Below are 14,474 nucleotides of genomic sequence, written 5' to 3'. Positions count from 1 at the left end.
AGGATTTTGTGCATGCTAAGCAGGAGCTCTACCATTGAGTTATATCCTGAGCTCAGATCATTTTTTTTTTTTTTTTTTTTGGCTTGGATTTGGCCATCCAACCCTAACACTGAGCCTCTCCTGTGACCTGCCAAATGTTCTAGACTGAGCTAAACCTCCAGTGTTTGATTCACTGAGGCAGGGTCACCGTAGAGCCCTAGCTGGCCTTGAACTCACCCTGCAGCACAGGCTCGGTTCCAACTCTACTTCCTCTTGCCTCAACCCCTTGAGTGCTTGGAGCAAAGATGGCTAACATTTAGAGCCGTGGTCGAAAGACCCTTTCACAGAGGTCGTCTAAGACCACACTGTATATCAGATATTTATATTACGATTCATAACGGTAACAAAATTACAATTATGAAGTAGTAACGAAACTAATTTTATAGTTGGGGGGGTCACCATGACATGGGGAGCTGTATTAGGCACCTTGTTCTGAAGGCTTTGTATGCATACAAATCGCACTGAGTCCTCAGAACCATTCCAGGTGCTGGCCTAAACAAATGAGGAAACGTATGTGGCCTGTGCATCTAAACGCTGAAGTGGAGTGAGTGCAGGTGGATGGAAGACGAGGGAAGCCGTGCATGGTGGCTAGAGATCTTCCTGCCTGTCCCATAATCTTTTTATATCCTAACCCATCTCCTGAGCCCCCAATTTATACATTTTTTTAAATGATAAACGCTCATTAGTTTTATGAAGAAAAAGAAGTCGATCTAAAAGGGAGGGAGAGTCCGTTGGAGCAAAGTGAAAGACAGGAAATTTGAGACGGAGCAGGTCTCGATCCTCAAGTTCACAGGTGGCCACCAGGGGCCACTGCTTGCAGACTGCAGAGCTGCCAAACCGAGCCCCCCCCCCCCGCCCCCCAGCTGGGGACCAAACCCAGGGCCTTGCGCTTGCTAGGCAAGCGCTCTACCGCTGAGCTAAAGCCCCAACCCCAAACTGAGCCTTTTTAAAAAGGAAGCATTTGCAGTGAACATTTTCTTAAAACGCTAAGTGGGGTGCCCTCTCCAGAAGCCAGGGTAGCACAGTTCCCATCCTCACGGACTCTCACCCTGAAGGATGGGGAGAAGGCAGCTGGGAAGGGGTCCCCCACCATGAGCAGGCTGTGTCTTACCTTTGGAGTTTTCTTTGGCCAACTGACCACGGGGACCCCGGTGATGGCCAGGTTGGGGTCATCATCCACGTGTTCCTTCAGTACATTCTGTGGCCAAACAAAGGATCCATGATTAACTCAGGGTGAAGGAAAGATCTCTCTAAAGGAGGCAAAACTAACCCCTCGAACGGCAAGCTCTCCAAAACAGAAAAGAAACAAACAAAAAACCCCCCTCCAAGTCACCTAGGATTCCTAAGGACTCACAACATACAACATCCATCCCCCTTCCCAAAAAATGTTTTGAGACCTGGTTTCACTCTGTAGCTCTGGCTTGCCTAGAACCTACCGAGACCCAGGCATGTACCACACTGACCTGATTTTACCACACACGTACCAGCTACTGATGTCACTAGGGCACCGAACACTCATCCAGAGCATCACAGACTCTCTCACACATTTCGTGTCTGTACCGTATGCTCACAGATGTGTGCGTGCGTGTGTGCTGTCCTCAGAGAACTCGTAAGTCAGAGAAGGGCACTGGCTAACCTCCACTATCTCTCTCCACCTTGGTCCTTTGGGACAGAATCGCTTAATAAAAAAACACAACGGTTTGCAAGTTTTGAGGCTAGGTAGGCCACCTGCAAACCCAAGGGAACCTCCTGTCCCTGCCTGCTGGAATGCTGGGATTACAGGCATGCGCAGAACCATGGCCAGTTTGGATGATGTGGTGCTGGAATTTTAGGCTTGGACAGGACATTTTTTTTTTTTTTTTAAAGATAGAGTGTCTGTGTAGCCCCCATTGTCCTAGAACTTACTCTATAGACCCAGTTGGTCATGAACTCAATGATCTGCCTGCCTCTGCCTCCAGATTACTGGGATTAGAGACGCGAAACACCACCACCGTCGCCACCACCACCCCTCAGAACCTTGTCTCGGGCCTGGTTTCACTTTTAACCAAGTAATCTGGGAAGTGGGTATATGAGGAGTTTAGGATCTCTGAAGCCCGTAAGTGCAATGATGTTCTCAAAGAAGCAAATAAAAAAACTACCGAGGCATGGTGGTGTAAGCCTGTAATCCCAGCGTTTGGGATGAGGAGTTCAAGGTCATTCTCTGCTACATGGAAAATATGAGACCCGCCTTTGATATATGAGACCCTACCATTAAAAGAACAAATGAACAAACAAACATAAACCCCCAAAAGACAAAAAAACTAAAGGCAGAGAATGGGGAAGGAAAAAAAGAAAAAGGCTTTTTATACATCAGAAGACTCACGGACAAGGTTCAGCAGAAGTGACTGGCATGCCTGAGCCCTTAAACACAGGTTTCTATCTGGTCTTCTTGGTGTCCCGCAGACACAGCCATGTGTGTTCATGGATGTAAAGTCTGATCTTGAGTTTGTCCTTCCCCAGTGGTATCAGCTTTTACACCTTCCTAAGCCATGGTACCCCCCAAACGTAAATGAGAGATGATTCAGTGGGGTGTTTCTTACACAGGAACGAGGTTCTAAAGTCACCGTGCAAAGAGCCAGATTCTGGTACGATTCCATCCGGATCGCCCTTTAGGAACCTGCAAATTGCTCACAAGGGAACAAACACAGTGTGGTAGGTTCACATCTCAACCTAGGACACCCAACACAACTGATTTTCCTGCCAACGTTTAGTCAGATGGCCAGGTAAAAGTATTCTTTGGATGACATTTAAGAACACTGCCAATCATGGAAGGATATTAAATGGGGAGTGCAAAAGAGCTCAGGAGATAAATACAGGTAATGATTATTTTACTTTAAAAAAATTATTTCCTGTTTGCGTGTGCATGTGCGTGTGCGTGTGTACATTCACTGGAACAGGGGCGTGCGTGCTTGTATGTGGTGACGTCACAGCGCACTTGTGCGGTTCGGAGGACAGATCTACAGAGTCAGTTCTCTCTCCCGACCTTGTCAGGCTTCTGTGGCAGAGTGCTTCACCTCATGAGCCATCTTGATGGCCCTGAGGATTATTTCAGGACATTTTCTCTTATCTGTATTAGCAAACAGGAGTCTACTCCACTTCTAACCGACTGACTCCACTTACTGCCGTATTTTCTTGGTCACCACTTGACTGGTTTTCTGAGAGGGTAAGCTTCAGTTTCTCCACTCCCCATGGGGGGCAGCAAACCGCACAGAAGTCGCCAGGGCAGCCTGGGTTCGCATCTTTACCCTGGAATATCCAATGTCCGTGACCCATGGTTGCTAGTCATAAAATACCTTAATATCTTTGTCAACTACGTTATGGTTTAAATGAACAATGTCTCCCGCAAGCTCATGCATGTCAACACTTTGTCCCCAGCTAATGGCAGTTTGGGGAGATAACAGAACCCTTTGGACATGGAGGCCTACACAGCAGAGATAGGAAATAGGACTGATTACAGGTAAACATGGTTTCCTTCCTGAGCTCTCTCAGAGTCCTGTCTGTTGCCAAGATACAACAAGCTGAGCTTCTGTCTCCGTGCCTTCCCTGCCACTAGGGATGAATCTCTGAAACTGTAAGCCAGAACGCTTGTCTCCCTGACGTTGCTTCTGACAGATATTTTGTCCAAACATAAGAAGAGCGACTGACACAGTCTTTTATACCCACTGTTGTCTAACCCAAGCCCCGCACAATGACTATAGAAAGCTTCCAGCAGATAACAAGACAGAAAACGTCATACCCCCAAAGGACATGCGGCAAGATACCTGACCAGAGCCTCCCCAAAACCGTCCAAATCATTAAAAAAAAAAATCCAAACAAACAAACAAACAAAAAACCCCACAAATACCTCCAAACAGGGGAAGTTTGAAAAACTGACCAGCCAAGAAAAAAAACCTTAGGAGGAAATTATATCTAATGTCGAATCAGGGACAAGACTCTGGGAAGAAGAAAGGTAAATACTGAGGAAATCTAAAGAAATAACAAAACTTTAGTTTTAATAACTGCGCTGGATATATCATACTAAGATGTTAACATACTTGTGCTATTCTTATTTTTCTGAATTTTCCATAACCCTAAAACTCTTCCTGCCGGGTGAACTGGCAAAGACATGCCTTTAATCCCAGCACTTGGGAGGCAGACAAAGGGAGCTCTCTACGAGTTCAAGGCCAGCCTGGTCTACAAGAGTTCTAGCTAGAATTATTTGTGAGACCCTTTCTCAACAAACACACCACCACACATTAAAAAAAGGAAAGAAAAACAACTAAAATAATAAGGTATTAATAAAACTGTTTTCTTATTTAAAGCTGGTTGGCCTTCAACTCAGACATCTACTTGCTTCTGTACCTTTTTATTTATTTTTATTATTTTTTTTCTCTTTGGTTTATCAAGACAAGGTTTCTGGCTGTCTTGGAACTCTGTAGAAGCCCTGGCCCCAAACTCACAGAGATCCACTTGCCTTTGCATCTCAAGGGCTGGAATTAAAGGCATTCGACACCACGCCCAGCTCTTTTTTATTTTTAAATTAAACGCATTAGTTTTAAAGTTTTCCCAAGGTGCCCTTGTAGCCTAAGACTCCCACACTAAACAATGCCAAGTTCCGTTCTGTGTATATTCATGCAGCAGCCACTAGGGGGCACAATGGACCTTGTCTTCCTGGAAAGTATTTTCAATTGTAAAGGCGAAATTTAGGGGAGGAGCAGCCTAACGTGAGATTTTTGTCTCAGAAAAAAAAAAAAAAATGTGCTGGAGGGAATGATGTCACGGGATTCCTTAGGCTCTGCCTGAATTTACGCATTCTCTGAGATCGTTGAGCACGCAAACAGAATGGAGACTGTGTGTCCACAGTAATCCAGCTCCCTAGGGATGACACCGTGTAAGCCCAAGGCTCTCACCAGCCCCGAGCAGGCTTCCTGCCCCCACCAGGCTCTTCCTGCTGGAACCTGCCCCACGTGTGACCTACCAAAGGAACCTTGCCTCCCCATCATGCCAACTTCTCTCAAAGAATTTAATTTGTTAGCAAGAGATTTGGCCTCCATTGCTCCCCAGGGTGGGGTGTTAATCACTGGAAGCCCCATCTATGCAGTGACCAAAAATACCAGCGCTAACGAGGCAGTGACTGGCTAGGATGGCAGCTCCAACAGTGGGGTTCACGAGGCGGGTATAACAAGGTCAGAGTTGCTGCTCTGGGGAACACCGGGTGACAGTTTATTTGCGTCCCTGAAACCCTCCCTCCTCTCTAGCTGTACGGGGGGGGGGGGGGGGGTGTGCACAAACTTCATCTGTAACAGATTTCATTGCCGTCCTCCGCATAAGTACGGTGAATCCGAAATCCTGTGGCTATCTATAGTCACCAGGTAAAGACTTGCTTGGATACCTGACACTGAGTTCTTTCCCCAACCCAGGCAGGGGACATGATATACAGGGCTCCTTCTGTGGTCGCACTGGGAGTCAGCCCCCTAGCCCCTCACTTCCTGCCTTTTAGCTCCTCTGAAAAGGCTCCTTTGAAGTAGGCAAGAAGGTGATGGTTTTACAAAGTCAAAGAGACTCTGTGACCAAGCGCAAGCAACATGTCCAAGGTCCTAGGCCCAACTCTAAGCAAAACACACACACACACACACACACACACACACACACACACACACACACACACACAGAGAGAGAGAGAGAGAGAGAGAGAGAGACAGAGAGAGAGAGACAGAGACACAGAGAACAAATCTAGATTGTACACATCACACTGTCTTGTAAATTGGTAACACGAGAAAGGAGCACCTTTAAAAGTGGGTGGGTTCCAGGGTGGAGAACCCTAAGTCCCCAACAGAAAAAAGGCACTGTCCACCCTCCACGTCACGGCTCCTCAAGCTCTCAGACCCGACCGGAAGCAAAACGGTTTTCACCTCACGGTGTCTGAAATAATTAACAATATCAACTCTAGTTTATGGAGCACTTCGAGGCCCTGCTAGGCCTTTCCGAGTGTCAGCCCGCAACAGATCACTCCTCCTTCTGTTTTTACTGTGTCTCCGAGATCATCAGCTACCTGATGGACTGTGCAGGGACTGTGGCCTGACTCCACAACTCTCCTCAAAGACAAGCGACCTCTGTTTGGACAATGTACTCTTAATTTAGAACTGACATCCATTTGGGGCAGCGCACTCCGAATTTAGGACTTTCTTCCCTCTCATGCTTGGAGCTTGATGTCCAAATCTCTATCCGGCTGTAGAGGGAAAAAAAAAAAAAAAAAAAAAAAAAAAAACAAACGCCTGGCCCATTAGTTCATGCTGAGAATCCTGACACTGGAGAGGCTGAGACACAAGGTCACAAGACTAGGACCAGATTTAGCCTAGGAGATAGAAAGAGGGAGAGAGCAGGGAGGGAAAGAGGTAGGAAGGGAAGGGAGAGGACGACGCTTTAAAACAAGAAAATGGAGGTTGGGGGCTGGAGAGATGGCTCAGTGGTTAAGAGCACCGACTGCTCTTCCCGAGGTCCTGAGTTCAAATCCCAGCAACCACATGGTGGCTTACAACCATCTGTAATGAAATCTGATGCCCTCTTCTGGTGTATCTGAAGACAGCTACAGTGTACTCATAGATAATAAATAAATAAAATATTAAAAAAAAAAAAAAAGAAAGAAAATGGGGGCTTGGGGATTTAGCTCAGTGGTAGAGCGCTTGCCTAGGAAGCGCAAGGCCCTGGGTTCGATCCCCAGCTTCGAAAAAAAGAACCAAAAAAAAAAAACAAAAAAAAACAAAAAAACAAGAAAATGGTGACTATTATGTCTTTCAGCCCCACAGCGCGAGCCCCATAATTCCCGTTAGTCCCAAAATTCTATTGCAGCCCCAGAATCCCATGCAAACGGATAGGTGGATTTCTGTACCAGGCTAAGGTGAGGATAGCCTTAGGATAGAAGAACCTGGAGTTATAGCAAGGGGGCGTGGCACGATGGAGTTAATGAAGGTTGGGCTGCACTTTGCTCCATCAAGAAAGCACCTTGCAGAGGGTCATCAGATGAAGTCATCTGACCTACACTCATGGCATCTCTGCCCACTTAGGCCATAGCCCTTCACAGCCCTGCCACATACCGGGTTATGCTCTAGTCACCTAGAACTGATCTGAGGACTGTACACATCCTCGAATACTTACACGCCCCTCTATCCCCTCCACCCTGAGCCTCGGCCACCTCTCCGAGTATCTGGCCGGAAACAGAGATGTTCCTAGGAGAGACGCCTTGCTAGGCAATCCCATCTTATGGTGAATTACGTCATCCCATGATTGTTGCTAAATCAGCGTGTCCCCAACATTCATGTGCAGCGAGAGCCCCAGAATGTGGCTCTGGGGACAGTCTGTATACATTTAATCAAGTTGACCTGCGTTTCTTTCTTTTTTTTTTTTTCCGCAGCTGGGGACCGAACCCAGGGCCTTGCGCTACCACTGAGCTAAATCCCCAACCCTGACCTGCGTTTCTGATGGATTCATCTGGGCCAGAATCCAAAGGCTGGTGTCACTCACTGACATCTGACATGGTGGGGGGTGGGGGGAGGGGGGGGAGGGAGAGAGGGAGAGAGAGAGAGAGAGAGAGAGAGAGAGAGAGAGAGAGAGAGGATCATTAAGATCGATCTTAACTATGGCTTCAGTAGGAGGGATAATATAACAAGCCAAGCTAAGCCAAGAACTGCTAGCAGCAGCAAGAAGAGGGAGGAGCCAAGGACAGGCACCTCCTAGAGCCTTAGGCGTGGGTGTGGCTCTGTAAACATCTTGCTTTCTCCCCAGGCCAGAAGTCCGTCTGAACGTGCTGCTCTGTGACATCAGTCTTAGAAAACGAATGCAGATGGTAACCGCTCCCTGAGAGCAGATGAGAGCTGGGGAGAGAAGGGGTAAGATCCTGGGACCTGAGAGGCTGACCAAAACCAGTCTCACTGCTCCTCAAGAATAGGTCCACGACACAGTTCCCTGACATTGGGCTCTTTCTTTCCTTTCTGTCTATCTGTCTTTCTAAGATTTCAGTTGTCAAAACATCTATTCATTCTGCCATGTGGGTCCCAGGGGCTGAACTCAGGCCGTGAGGCTTGGTGCCGGGCACCTTTACCCACTGAGCCATCTTGCCATCTTTTAAGATTTTAAGATTTGTTTATTTATTAATTTATGTCTTTACATATGTGTTGTCTTTGTGAATTTATATGGGCCAAGTGTATGCAGGAACCTGAGAGGGAGCAAGAGAGAGCTTCAGGGACTTTATAGAAGACCACGGCTACCATGGAGTGTTTCTAGGTAGTTCTCAGTTTTTTAAAACTAATTTTGTGGGGCTGGGGATTTAGCTCAGTGGTAGAGCGCTTACCTAGGAAGCGCAAGGCCCTGGGTTCGGTCCCCAGCTCCGGAAAAAAGAACCAAAAAAAAAAAAAAAACTAATTTTGTTAAGAGCTTTATTATGTTGGGAGGGCGGGGTATTCCATCCCATGGTCCACCTATAAAGGTCAGAGGAGAGGTCAATCATTCAAGTCCTTTCTCTCCCTTGACCATGTGTGTTCTGGGATTGGACTCGAGTCATCAGACTTTACAGCAAGTGACTCTGTTTGCTGGGCTTTTCAGCTAGCCAAAGTTTTGTTTTATTTTATTTTATTTTATTTTATTTTATTTTATTTTATTGCCCTTGCTACCCTAGAACTCACTCTCTAGACCATGCTGGTCTCAAATTCAGATATCTCGCCTGTCTCTGCCTCCTGAGCTCTGGGATTAAAGGCGTGCACCACCACCATCTGACCAAGATTATATTTTTTTTTTTCCGGAGCTGGGGACCGAACCCAGGGCCTTGCGCTTGCTAGGCAAGAGCTCTACCACTGAGCCAAATCCCCAACCCCCAAGATTGTATTTTTAATTGTAATTTTAATGCACATTTGTATCTACACGGGGTTAGTGCATCTAAATTAAGGAGCCCTCGGGGACCAGAAGAGGACACTGGTCCCCTGGAGCTGCATATACAGGTGGTTCTGAGTCTCCTAATGTTGGTGGCCTGGAATTCAACTCTGGTCCTTTTTATAAAGATACGAAGAGCTCCTAACCAGAGTCACCTCTCCAGCCCAGCCCACACGACTTCTTAATGAAGTACCCGAGAATTTCAGAGTGACCGAGAAACATCAGAATCTGGCCCCTAGAAGGACAAAGGCCATCATGTCCATGTTTTGGGCTTTTTGAGACAGCATCTCACTATGCAGCCTCAGCTGGCCTTGAACTCCTGGAGATTTGCCTACCTCTGCTCCCCCAGTGCTGGGAAATACATTTTACAACGAACCGGAAAACAGAAAGCAGAATGACCTGCCCACATGGTAAGTAGTTGAGAACATAAATCGTTGTCAACTCAAGGATCCTGATTTCCTGATGTCAAAATACAGGTTATTTCAAGAGGGGTACGTCCCATCAGCTAGCAGGGTTCCTTCGTACCACGCAGAGAGCCCTGGGTTCAGTAACCCAGCACTACATGAATTGAACACAGTGGCACATGCCCGCATTTGCATACTCAGGAGAGAGAAGCAGGAGGACCGGAAGTTCAAAGTCCACAGACTGTGAACTCTCTTTCACCAACCAAGCGAATAAGGTTGTCATTGAGCTAGAATCAAACTAAAAGACTCGGCCAGGCAGCCGTAGCCGCACTGGTCACAGGACATGGTATGAACCTTTCAAGAGATATAAGAAGAAGGCAGGAGGAGTCCACTCTTCTACCTAGAAAGAAACCTGGCCAGGAGCCAGGGGCACTCCCCGGAAACACACAACACGCAGATGCTTGTGAAGAACGTTTCCCATGTTTAACTTAGAGGCAGGAGGCAGGAGCAGGTTTCAGGAAACTCAGAACTTTGGAAGCTTTGTTCCAAAACAAAAACTTAAAAGCAAATCGATTAAAACTTTTCACTTGTTGGGGATTTAGCTCAGTGGTAGAGCGCTTGCCTAGCAAGCGCAAGGCCCTGGGTTCAGTCCCCAGCTCCAGAAAAAAAACAAAAAGCTTTTCACTTTACAGGCTCTCTCTCCCAAGTTTAAAAAAAAAAAAAAAAAGTAAATAAGTAAGTAAATAAATAAATAAAGTAGTCACATGACGGAATTCTCAGATTTCAACCTACTAGAATACTCACTAGAAATGAGGCGTGGGGAAGGTGGAGGAGGACCTGTCCGGTGTGTGATACCCTGCCTTCTATCTGGTTCCACACACAATGAAATCAATCAGTAGGTGAGATGCTCCTGGACTAGTGATTTGTGTCCAGTGGTTCCCCGTACCAGTGGTAACTGTTAGGCCAACAGAACGGAGCCCCAATATTTCACATACTCCCTACCCTCACCACCCCACATCCCCCAACTCTGCCCACCAGTCCCTAAGCCCCTGCGAGGCCGATACAGCGTTGCCTAGATAAACTACCAACTCCCAGGGAAGAAAGCGGAGTTCGGTTTCTAACACCAGCCGACTGCCAGCTGTACTGCCCTAATCAGACCCTGGAGCAGCAAACAGAGAGGTCACGTGACCTCACACGGAAGACTTAACAGTGCTACAAGAAGCAGGTGGGCATAGTGGGATGCCCAGCAGACACTCTAGCATCCTTCCTGGATCTGCATCCCAGCTCTACCTGACCCTCAGGGCCCGATTCCTCATCGGAGAATGCAGACACAGTTGGGACCCCTCGAACTTAGGTTGCCGTACCTTGTCCATAGTTGATGGCTATAAGGTCGGTCACTGCGAATTGTGACCAGCTCAGGAGCACAAACGCATGCCCTAGGAAATCGACCCAGAATGGTAATCCCTCTCACCAAGAGACTAGAAATCTGTCTGCCAAAGCCAACAGAAGATTGTTATAACACACACTGAACGTTCTGGGGGTGGAGGGAAGCCTTGAAATTCCAAAAGGATCAACAGAGAAGCTGATGTCCCTCCACTTAGCTGCTAAGTGGTCCCAGATTCAATAATCCAGATAGGCTTGCCTAGACGGAGTACCAGCCCAGCGCCTAGACCAACCCCAGAGTATCTACCCCTAAGCCCGACCCAGCCATGGCCCCTGCCCACCTTAACACCTTCCAGGAGGGCCTGGGGGTCCTCAATTCCCTCAGGGACACACTTCTTATTCTCCGGAAGAGACTCTAGTTTTTCAACCAGGGCTTTCAAGCCCTTCAGTTCAAATTCGGTAAGGTGAGTCCACTTGGTAGAAACCTCAGTGGCCGGGGAGCCTGTGGGCGTCTTGGGGTAGTCTACGGGCATCGCTGTGGACTTGACACTTTCCTCGGACTCATTGGACAAAGTCCTCTTGAGGAATCGCATAGCAGGGGCTTTAGGCTTCTTCCCTGTGCTGTCCTGGTCTTCCGACTGGGTGCTGGTGGGTGAGGTGGGGCCCTCGGTGGGTGGCTTGGGTGTTTTGTCTGCACCATCCCCTTCCTCTTCCTTGTCCTCCTCCTCCTGGAGCTGCTGCTCACGGGACTCCTCCTCCATCTCCAGCCAGGAATCAGATGAGAAACCGTCTACACTGTTTTTTCTTGGGGCATCTGTGAGGAAGATCATAAGATACAATTGATAAGATATAATCACTTAACCAACCAACGCAGGAAGCTCTGTAAGTTCCACTCACTCTAGAGCAAAGAACAAGGATCCGGTGCAGGCCTCCTGGCCTGTGGAAGGGCTATAGTCAGCCGTACACTGGTTCAAATCCCAGCTCTGCATCTTGCAGAGGACCTAACTTTGGTTCACAGTACCCACATGGCAACCACAGGTAACTTCTACTCCAAAGGATCTGACGCTCTCTTCTGGCCTTCACAGAGATGTCTGTATATCTATATATCTATATCTATATATCTATATCTATCTATCTCTATATATACACATACATACATATACACTCCATTATATACATATAAGTAAATAAATGCTAAAATTTAGTCAAGAGCTGACGAGACGGTTAAGTGGGCAAAGGCACTTGCTGCCAAGCCTGACAACCTGAGTCGATCCCTGGCACCTACATAGTGGGAGAAAATAAGACTCCTAAAAGTTGCCTTCTCATCTGGCGTACAAAAACCCATCAGAAACAAAGGCAAAACTGGGGGTTAGGGGAGACACTTCTATCGAAGGTAATGCTCTAAGTTGATGGTTATACACACCCGGCGATAGACTCAAGAGCACATTAGCGTCTCCCTAGTTTGCACAAAGCCCTGGGTTCGGTTCCCAGTACAACATCAACCAACATGATGCCAGGAAGTTCAGCACCGGAGACGGGCAGACAGAAGGATGAAGACTTTGGTGTTCATCTGGCTACATAGAGAGTTCTAGGCCAGCGTGGACTAAAAAGCAGGGCTGTACCTCAAAACAAACAAACAAACAAACAAACAACAAACAAACACCAAAGACTCCAGGCAAGCATATATATTATATATATATCTCCAAGCCCTGACTTACTAGGAGCAGGGAGAGATATAAAAGGGAGAGGTGGCTGGAGAGATGGCTCAGTGGTTAAGAGCACTGACTACACTTCCAGAGGTCCTGAGTTCAATTCCCAGCAACCACATGGTGGCTCATGACCATCTGTAATGGGATCTGATGCCCTCTCCTGGTGTGTCTGAAGACAGCTACTTATATATAATAAATAAATCTTTAAAAAAAAATTAAGAGAGCACAGAAGAAATTGCACGCACGGTGAACGTGAGATAGGCCCATTCCATGTTTGTTTCTAGTGATAGTGCCATATGACATCAGTCACTGTTCCCCCAAACTACTAGCTGCCCCACACTGAAGGAAGAGTGCCTGATTTTTACATATTGATCGGCTGCAACTTCATGCTAGGCATCTATGAATCAAGGCATGGGGTGATGGCAGTGTCCCTCTACGTACCAGCAGCAGGGCAGAACACTGCGGCTGACAGCCTAAGCGCTTTCCCTGCCTCTACCACAGACCCTTTCTGCCTCAGGTCTGTGTTGCCAGCCCCAGTCACCCCTCCCTTCTGGGTAAAGTTGGCCTAGGACCCTGCGTACCCAGCTATGTGTCTTTGCTCCTATGGGGACAAAACCCCAAAAAGCAGCTCGTAACCACAGAGGAAGGAAAGGAACCTGGACTCTTTGCTCTGTGGGATGGTCCTGTCTTAGCAAGTACGCTGATAACAGGCTTCTCCGTGCATTTGCACAGTCAAGGGAGGGGGTGACGCCGAGTTTCTTATGAGGGCCATGAGATCCTTCTCTTGGCTTCCCTGCTCTAGGTTAGGGGTTCACAAGCCAGGCTATTTCCTGAGAGGCCTAATGTCCAGCATTCTGATGCTGAAGAATCCCAGGAGACCCGGGACTACCCACGGGCTTCCCTGGTAGAAAGAATTTCTGCACCGGTCAAGCAGCTGGCCCTGAGCTACACGCAGGCTACTCACCAATGAGCATTAATTCTCGCTGGTATTCCTGAGTGAGGTAGGAGCGCTGGGTCACACAGTACACGTATCTCTCCAAGACATACCAGCACATCTCATAGTAGAAGGGGTAACGGAACTTGGGCTGAACCTGAAAACAGAGAGCAAGCCCAGCAAGAGGTCAGCTCCCAGGAGCCACGGGGAAGACGCAAGGCAGGCAGTAGGTTCCCTCAAGGAGAGCTCGTCTTAGCAAAGAGCACAAATGGCAAAAGGGGAGAACGGGAGGTGTCACTGGCGGGGAAAGCGAGAGGCCTAGGAAGGGAAGCACCAGCAGCATGCATGGATGAGACGGAGCTCGGCCTGTGGAAGGCATCAATTCTGGACCCTGTGCTACCCACCCTGGAAGGTGAACAGGGCCCACTGTGTGTAGAAAAACAGTTCTCCCCTGACCTGCTGCCAGCACCGTGGATGCCTGATCCCACAGACGTGGGCTCCTCGCTTTAGAATATCCTTGCATGGGCTCTCTGTCTCTCCCGCCCCCCTTGGAAGACAGAATTCCGCTCCCAATCCTTTATCCTTCGGCAGACAAGCTACTCTGCATCCTCCTGAATCTCAGGAGGAAGGCCAGTCGGGGAGGACCGCTGTGAACGGTGGTGCAGTCTCGTCTGCCTTCCGAGGACAGGGCTTCAAGCGTGTTCAGTGTCTGCTACCCACATCCACCTACAATACCTTGCCTGGGTTTCTACTAAGGGCTCCAAGGGACACATTCCCCAGTGTGACCAACATCTTATCATGGGGCGGGGGGTGGGGGTGGGGTAGAAACTCTGGGGTCTCATGGCAGAGCAACAACAGGGAGCCCTCTTGGCTGCTTCTTAGACGTGCAGAGGCAGTGCATATAAGAACTGTAAAATGTGGGGACCTCAAGGGAATTCTGACCGGAGCAGTGCAGGGCCTGCACAGGAACTGGCCATGAAAGAAAGAGGATTACCCCCCATAGATGGCGTCAGTATGGAGGAACCTTCTAGAAGCTGCATGAAAGGCCATGGAAGCAGTAAGGCC

The 14,474-nt window shown here is 48.1% G+C and overlaps 1 protein-coding gene across 11 annotated transcripts in view; it reads right to left on the bottom strand.

Annotated features, from left to right (window-relative positions):
* The window catches only part of Kdm2b (lysine demethylase 2B), a 127,151-nt gene that overhangs the window by 55,647 nt on the left and 57,030 nt on the right, over window positions 1-14,474 (bottom strand). For all 11 annotated transcript variants that reach the window (XM_087578446.1, XM_087578450.1, XM_087578444.1 and 8 more), the window contains 3 exon segments: window positions 13,440-13,566; window positions 11,108-11,580; window positions 1,151-1,237 (listed from right to left, as the gene is read on the bottom strand). In XM_087578446.1, the coding sequence (XP_087434572.1) occupies window positions 1,151-1,237; window positions 11,108-11,580; window positions 13,440-13,566 (687 nt within the window).

This window comes from Rattus norvegicus, chromosome 12 (genome assembly GCF_021556685.1).
Source record: "Rattus norvegicus strain SHRSP/BbbUtx chromosome 12, alternate assembly SHRSP_T2T, whole genome shotgun sequence".
Classification (NCBI taxonomy): domain Eukaryota; kingdom Metazoa; phylum Chordata; class Mammalia; order Rodentia; family Muridae; genus Rattus; species Rattus norvegicus.
Note: the sequence above shows the minus strand (reverse complement) of the source record. Positions and strands in the feature narration are given on the sequence as shown.